The 8,894-nt window shown below is 34.0% G+C and overlaps 1 protein-coding gene across 1 annotated transcript; it reads left to right on the forward strand.

Moving 5' to 3' along the window:
• The first annotated feature begins 2,780 nt into the window (after window positions 1-2,780).
• LOC135695526 (nuclear pore complex protein Nup50) lies at window positions 2,781-8,894 on the forward strand. The gene is made up of 6 exons (XM_065214643.2): window positions 2,781-2,996; window positions 4,762-4,808; window positions 5,548-5,584; window positions 5,830-6,523; window positions 7,549-7,633; window positions 8,102-8,894. Exons 1-6 carry the CDS (start codon window positions 2,910-2,912, stop codon window positions 8,460-8,462), a joined length of 1,311 nt encoding a protein of 436 aa, XP_065070715.2. The 5' UTR covers window positions 2,781-2,909; the 3' UTR covers window positions 8,463-8,894.

The following is an 8,894-nucleotide window of genomic DNA, read 5'->3' on the forward strand; positions in this document are numbered from 1 at the left end:
CGTCTAGCTGTTAAAAGAAGAAAACGTTTACGATTTTTAGAACAGCAAGCTTTTGTTAAAAATTCCATGATAATTTAAAAACTTAAAATAAATTCACAAAGAATTGATTTCTAGATGCCTAAAAACCTTAAAAAATTCGATGGAAAACTGATAGTTAAATGGGATAACGTTACTCTACTACTCCATAAACTGCAGACTTCAGAAGAAATAAAGTGAAACTAGATTGTGAAGAGGTAGCATGAAGGATTAGAATATAACCTTGTCATTAAGTAAAACATTAAGCACGGCAATTAGCAAGTATTAAGAAGAATGAACTACAGTTTATCAGTATAAGACAAACGACATGGTATAACATCAATATTTCTGGAACTTTTTATCAGTAAGAGACATACAACATGGTGTAATTGCAGTATTTTCGAAAGAAATCCAAACTAAATACCTGTTCATCACAAGCCAGACGTTCGTTATGACTGATATTCTTCGCGATTGGTAAGGTTGGTAATGAACTTAGTTCAGTACCTGTGATGTTTGCCAATAATCCTCTCCCTGAAAACCCGTAAATATCTGAAACCAGTTACATTCTCTACATTCTTTTCCTATTGTGCTCGAAAATCCTTCTTTCATTTTTTGCTATTGTTTAAGATTATTGCCATCTATGGACATTTGAGTAACATAGATTTAAAATGGATCATAGTTACGATGCATTCCTTTTGTTTGCCCTCTTCATCTCTTTTTATGTCTTCAGTCGCAAAAGGGGTATGAAAACAACAGACACAAGTAAACAGTCAGCCCTTTATCTTCTTGTGACAACTCCTGGGTAATGACCTAGGATGCGGTTATAGCCAGACTCTGAGGGGAGAGTATAGTTACATAAAAAGCTATGATTTCTGCATCAAATTTTATCTGCAAAATTGATTAAAAATTTATATAAGCTCGAGTTGCCTACATGTTCATGTTGGAAGAGCCAGATCTGCATCTAAGGCTCGAATTACCAATTTAAAATCTGCCAACAATGCCTGATAGAGGCAATGTTTCAAACCTTCAGGAAATGCACTCGAGAACTCTGCATAGGTGAGGTTCATCCGATAGCTTCCGGGCCAAAGCCTAGAAATTTCGAAATCCTTGCTGAATTCTGATATTAAAAGTCAATGAAATGCATCGTGAAACCATTTCTTAGCCCTAGACGCAGAATAGAGAACGGACAGAAAGGAAATATCCTCAGCCTAAGATATTCCAGGGGTAGAAAAATTCTAGGGGGAAAAGTCCGTAACTTTCCCTGATATTAGCTGAGGCAAATATAAATTGATAGCTGTATATGTGTGAATTGATAGTTGTGATGCGATTCATCCTCCAATATGATAATTTGTATGACATTTCAGGCATAACTCTTCACCCCCTGGATGAAGTTCGCCAAGGTGACGCCCACCAAGGTGACACCCGCCAAGGTGACAACCGCCGGGCAATCATGGTAATGGTTACGGCCCTGGTACCTGTGGATTCGGGTTACGTGATTGTTGAGTAACACCTCTGTAACTAAACACCGTGAAATATGAAATTATGGCGAGAAGAACAAGAAAGGGACTAGTTGTATTTGTAACAGATCTAAATTATTTTGTATATTTACAAGTATTTGATGATGATCTTTCAGGTTATATGGTCAAAAGTCAACAAAACTGAATATAGATTTGCCAATCTTTACCTTTGCCGCCACTTTCCATTGTACATAAAAGAGGTTTGTCCCCAAGTTTGCAGAGCTACGTGGAAACAACCAAAATCCCAAACAAATAAGCAGCATCAATTGATGACATCAATACAAACAAGCATTTATCACGAGGCAGTTATTAAACATTTATAATCAGCTTATGAAATCATGTCAAATCAGTGTTACATTACGAACTTTGCTGGAAAAAGAAAAAGGTAATGTGGCAGAAGCAAGAACACCAGCTCATACCAAATAGGAAACAATCGCTAAATAGTTTTCTAAAATTGCTTTTTCTGGCTAGCAAAGATACAAATAAACCTAACAGTTTTAATAATTCAAAGCGTAAAGAGGATACATCTGAATTTAGTGTAGTATAAAATACACATCTCTTAAAATCAAGCAAAAACATGAACAGACCCTCACCAATTTCACTTGCAAGAAAAGTGAAAGGCAACATTGGCGTGCTTCAAATGATTGTGGAGACCTTTCGGTTAACAAAAACCAATACAAATTTGAATGGTAAAGGATTGTCTACTGTCAAATCCTATTTTTCTATTTTAGCATTCATTGATGGTGGAGAACTTTGAAGGGCAAAAGAACAACCGATTACAGCAACCGCATTCATTTTCAGAAACTTCTTCTCGGTGTTTCACTTACAGTTTACCCTTAACATTTTAGGCACATCGTATTGCATAGTATCAATCTTAAAATTAGCAATTAAAGATCATTAATGGCTTTACTGTAGACGCAACAACTCCCAAATTATTTTTTATACGCAAAAAACATCAAGGAATAATAACAATTTAGATACTGGTATTAGAAATAGCAAAAAGCCGAGATCCATCGACCATAATTGATCGATTAATTGCTGGCATATTGTGCCTTGAGTCACTTACAATTTACTGCCTGGTTATTGTAAGCCCCAAATTAAACTTTCCAAATTTTCTTGAAAAAATCTACTCTCCATAAATGTGCTAACAAGAACATTTTTGGGGTTTTACCGCACTACTACCACTGATCTAAAAAAACATCAGTGACTGCTACACCCATAGTTCCACACGTGCGCTCGTGAAATTGAGGCTGTAGCCTCGGCGATGGAGCGACGAAGGCAATTTTGAAGTAGGCTTTCAATTTCAAAGGTAGATTTTGGCGGCTAAGTTTGCTCTCGGTATTTGATTCGTATGTGTGGGAATTATAAAGAAAAGTCATGTCAAAGAGAACTGCTGCATATCAGTTAACTGCCGAAAATTTTGACGACGAAGGGGAACAAGATGATAGTGAGAAAGCAAATGATGTAAGTTGGGGATTTTGCTCCCCTTGATTTTTCTGTTCCTTGACCTGGATCCGTTTAAGCTCGGTTTTGCGTGGTTGGCCTATTTCGGTACAGTACTTTCTTGCTCAATAGGCCGTTGTTGGCACAAAGAGACTCTGTTCTTTGCTTGCTCACTTGCGTGGGTATTAAGCAAAATATTACCCGCGAAGTTAAACAAAATAGAAAACTAGGATATCACACGACAAGTGCTCATTCCATTCAGTTCAGTTAATTTCATTTTAAATTCACCTACATACAAAGACCCTAAAATTAAACATACTTCACTACAATTTGAATAACTACATAAGACAATACACACAAAATTAAAGAAAGATACATGACACTAGAGGATTTGTATGAGGGGGAGGGAATTTTTAAGGAGGAACTCTCTCAATAGCAAAGCTAATCGAGGAGAGAGCACCGCCTTTTCAGATAATAGTTTTAGAATCTATGGGTAAATTGTGAGCTGTCTATGATACACATATCAATTCTTATCAAAAAAGCAGGTTTCGAGTTTTAGACGAAAGACATTAACAGATGGTGACCTTTTTATGTCTACAGGAATGACATTCCACTGCTTTGCTCCATGGAAGCATACTGATCTGAGACCATATTGACTGGTGTTTTTCCGAGTTAGAAAAATATCATCCTTGCCAGCCTGTCTTTTACAATATTGATGAACAGATTCCAAAGATTTAAAGAAACTATGAAAGCAAATAGGAGAGATTTTATGAACAGATTCATATACAAAACATAGCAATTTTAACTGAAAAGATCATGTAGTTTTAGGAGTTTTAAATCAGAAAAGATAGGAGTAGAGTGTGAAGTAACGTGTTAAAAATAAATTGCCCTTATAACCCTTTTCTGTAATAAGAACACTGGATTGATTTAAGTTTCATATGTAAGACCCCAAACTAAAATTCCATATTGCAGGAAGGGTGAAAATAAAGAATTTTAAAGACATATTAAAACATAAATTGGTAAAAAATGTATTTGCATCTCTTTTAAAATGTCAGGACTTTTGTCAAAATAAGTTTCTCTTATGAATTTGCACTCACCAATGTTCACCTCAGACAAATGCATGCCAAATCACAACTAACAAAAACATGCAATGATCACTGCATGAATGGTTCCAGAGTATGAATTCTGGTATACATTTTGCGCAGATGTGATCAATGATGCTTCCTTATGACATTTTGCTGCAGATGACAATGACTTTTCAAAAACTACTATTTAGTTAGAACATGGGTGGTACACTGGGGTATTAAAGGTATTCATGAATACCAACTATTTTAAAACAATTGCTTTTAATATGTTCCAAAATCCAAATAAATTTTACAAAGCAGGGTGAAGGAGCTCTGGATGTCTTCTAATTTTGTGCGGCTTATTAGAATGGCTTTGGGCTGTGCTTTGGTCTTGGATACATGCCTCTGATAGTATAAAACAAGGCAGACTTCAAAAGTTGATATTTTTTGTGATACATAGGAAGGCCTTGCAAAAGTTTATTAGATTTGCAGGTGCAAATTTCTGGAACAACACTCCCTGGGGCATAAAGTTGTCTCCATCTGTTATGTTTTTTCACAATAACCTTTGATTCTTGTTTCTTCCCAAATATCAAGGCCAAATTTTCTTAATCTTTGTTATTTTAAAATAAAAAATAAATTCGTCACAAGCAACTGTAACTTTAAGGTATACTACTACAGAAAAATTTGCTCATTTGGACTGTTTCATATTTTCTCTTTAAAAGGGCAAAGCATTCTCCAAAGCAGCAGATGATGTCATGGCTAGAAGGGTGTAAGTCATTGATTTTGTTTATTTCAGAACTTCATGCCTTAAAATGATCTCTGTGAATCAGCTTTTGTTACTTTTTTAACTTTTTCACTTTAAATTTGAAAGTATTGCAGGTTTTCAAGGAAGCATATTCTTCACCTTCTAATAATTGCATGCACCTGGCACTTCATGTAGTTGTTTGCGTTTAAAAAGTTGAGAAATGACAAAGTTGGTTATCTATCAGGTACAAGGTGATTGCATGACAAAGTTGGTTTAGTTTTTTGTATATTGAAACCCCAGCCACGTGGGTTAGAGCAAGGTCAACACCACACAGAAGCACTCAAATGCTGGTCTCTGATAATCTGAATTGCAAAGGCATGATTCCTAAGATGGCCCGATGATGCTTCATATTTCAAATAACTATACCTCAAATGTAACAAATTTATTCTTGTTGCATAAACATCATTTCATTTTGAATTTTTAAAGCCATTTACTTTTTGCAAAAAAAATTCCTCTTTGGTTCCAGGAAAATTATAGACCTCTTTAATTTCACTAAGTTTTTTGGATTGGCATTTTTTTAAAAAAGTTTTGGTACAATGTTAATTAAGGTTATTCATCAGCAAAGTGAGTAATTGTCCAGGTTGTTGAATTATTATTTTGTTCCATTCAGACTATCCCAAGTTAATTCTATACACAATTGAAAAAGCAATCTGCTTTCAATAATTGTCTGTGAAATATTTTGATAAACCTTGTACATTTATAGAATTAAGAAAGCCAAGAGAAGAATTGATCAAACTGAGGTATGCAAATTTTGTAAAATGCAAATGTTTCAGTGTTGAATATGCTTTATGGAAAGATTTCTCCACAAGGTACCAGTTATGTTTCTAACAAAATGTTGTATCTTTCATTCAAAATTTGGTGTTCTTCAAAATTTATCCTTCAAGGTGGCAGTGCTGAAAAGTGGCTGTAATTTTTGTACCTTGTTAATTAGGTTCCACCTTTTGATATGCTTCTTATTATTATTGATATAATTGATTTGTTTTAGGCACCATCATCAAATCCATTCAGTATATTATCAAGTCTTAAAGCTTCAAATGTACCAAAGTTAGCATCCTCCATGGAACCCAGCAATGCTTCATCAGAGAATCCATTTTCTCAAGCTTCTGCCATTTCATTTGGAAAAGAGTCAGCAGACCTTTCTGGTGCATCATTTCTAAAGAAGGAAGATTACCAATCTGGACAAAGCTTGAACTTATTTGGTAAAATGGCAAAACAAACTGAAAGTAAAACTCTATTTAGCAACTTATCAACAGGAACTATGATGCCTGGATTGATGAAAACAAATGGTTCTCAAAAGGTTGATGAAAATATAAAACAAGTAAGTCCTCAAAGTTCAGAGTCAGGTCAAATGTATGCTGAGCAGATCACAGCTTTAAATGTGAGTGTTCTTAGCTGGATAAAGAAGCATATTGATGAAAATCCACTCATAGACTTAACACCAGTTTTTGCAGACTACACAAAACACATGAATGATATTGAGAAAAAGTATGGGAAATCAGTTGAAGAAACAAGCAAAGCAGTAGCAAATAATTTCAATAAAGGTGATAATAGTCCAGCCAAATCAATGCAATCTGAAGCAACAACTTGTTTGCCAATCATCACAAAGGCAAATGAAGTCACAGCAGGCAAATCAACATTGGTCCCTACTTTTCTAGGAAATACACAGGCAACTTTTTCAGGTATTTATTCTATTCTTATCATTTATATTTGAAATCATTTATAAATAACTAGGGCAGATAGAAAGAATTGTGAAAGACAAAAAGGTCCTAAAAACCAGAAATTGTATAGCAAGTCCTTTCTGCAGCAGAACAAAATGAATAACAAGCTCTATCTACTGTCCTTCCTAATACCAAAATTTGTCCTCAGTGGAAGCTGATGCTTATTAAATCTTAAAGAATAGACAAGATTATCTACATTTTAAGAAATATTTGAAAATGAATAGACAGGACCTTGTAAAATCACAGAAAGACAAATTTCAGATTAATATTAACAAGTTATGGTATCCCAAATGAAAAGATGCTTAAGATGTGTCAAACATTGATTAGCTTAGAATGGCAATAAAAGTGTAAGGCAGGCAGTTGACTAAAAAATTTGTGCAGTGGCAGGTAATTGATCACTATTCTCTAGCAATTTAGGAGACACTGAGGCCATCAGAGCTTGTCTCAAATGGCCAGGCCTGTATCAAGCTACTTTGGCTTTTAATATATGTTTACTTTCTTTTATTACACTATGAACCACCTTCCAAAAAAATACCACACTGTTGCAATATTCTTTTAGCTATGAGCTAAAACCAAAAGGCTGTAGCAAGTTATAGAAAAGTCGATTGATTACTATTCAGCTAGAAATTAATGTGAAAATAATCAAGGTGAAGTAATGATAATAGTAAAAATATTCTTGCCTTTTCTAATTTAAAACTGTTGGAAGTAGCCTGGCTCTTGAAGTGATACCTCATAAGATTTTTGACAATCTTGTTTTTTCATACATAGGGGTATTTTATAATGCTTTTCAAGGTTTGTTGTCAAATTGATCGTTCTAAAAATATAATCACCAGCCATTTAATAAACAAGAAATGTTAGATTGGAGATACCATGGTCTGCTACCATTTTTAAAGCAGTTGTTTCCATGCAATTCAAACATTTGGCAATAACGAAGGATTCCGTTGGTATCAGTATTTTCCTAAATTTCTTTTTTGTGTTCACAATAGTTCTAGAATTTAAAACAAATGAGAGAGAAAATGAAGATAAGGAAGAAGCAGAAGATGAAGATGGTGAAAAGGATGATCAAAAAATGTAAGAATATTGTAAACAAAAATTAGAATGTTTGATTGCAAATTGAATGAGATTTCCCAAAGGAGATTTGAGGCACATCTTGATATATATTCAAAACAATTAAACAGCCTAACAAAAGAAAAGGAGTGTTATTGTGCAAGTAAGAGTTTTAAAAACTGGGACATTTACAGGCTAGCCCATTAGCATTTTTTTCCCCTGCTTTCAATGTTCATAGAAAAATTATAGTCTGTGGCCCCAAAAATTATTTCAGATATACCTTTTGAAATAGGATATTAAATGTTCATTTGCACGGTGTGTGGAATAGAAATCATTTATTAATTGTGATATAATTGATAGTAATGTGTCATACTTAATTGTGATATTAGTAGTAATAAGAAACCACCTAAGTTAAGTTATTTAATTTTATAATTTACTTATTTTGCAGGTTTGCGTTTTACTTTCTTTCATCTTTTACTTCTACCTTCACAGAATAATCGAAGACGATTCTTTCTATACAACAAGATGCAAATTGTTTTTCAAGAAAGGAACAGAATGGAAAGAGCTTGGTGTTGGCATGTTGTATCTGAAGCCTTTGAGTGAAAAAATACAGCTGCTTGTTAGAATGGAGACTGCTGGTGGAAAAGTACTATTAAATATTTCAGTTAGTGACAGTATACCAGCAGGCAGGGTTGGTAAGAACAATGTCTCCATTGTCTCTGTTCCAAACCCACCTATATTCATGAAAGCAACAGATGGTGACAATACAAAACCGCTTAACTATCTGATTAGGGTCAAGGACAGCAATGAAGCTGACAACCTGCTGAAATACATCAAAGAAGGAAAGAAATAATGTTAATCATTGATTTTAGATGTTCACTTAGCATAAACTTAGGTATGGTTACTGAGCTCAGAATGTGATAACTGTAACAATAAGAATCCATGATTTGGTGTAGCTGAAGAGTTTGCTTGCCAACTTCAGACATCTCAACAAGAATGTTCAATCTGAGATAAATCATATTATTGTATAATAGAATTTATAGGACAGTTGAGACAAAGTATAACATTAAGGATTTGCTAAGATACCAAGGGTTTCAGTTCACTTAATAGCTTTATTAGCTTTTATAAATATCAACAAAGATTCACATGAAAACTTTTATTGTGATGTTTTTGCTCTTATTTTGTCATTAGATTTTAATATTTTATGCTTTTTTCAAACTGTTTGTAGATTCCATATCACTAAATGTAATTGTTTTATTTCAAATTATGTCTATTCAAGTGCTTA

This window comes from Rhopilema esculentum, chromosome 2, assembly GCF_057945365.1.
Source record: "Rhopilema esculentum isolate cy_ngs chromosome 2, ASM5794536v1, whole genome shotgun sequence".
In the NCBI taxonomy this organism is placed as follows: domain Eukaryota; kingdom Metazoa; phylum Cnidaria; class Scyphozoa; order Rhizostomeae; family Rhizostomatidae; genus Rhopilema; species Rhopilema esculentum.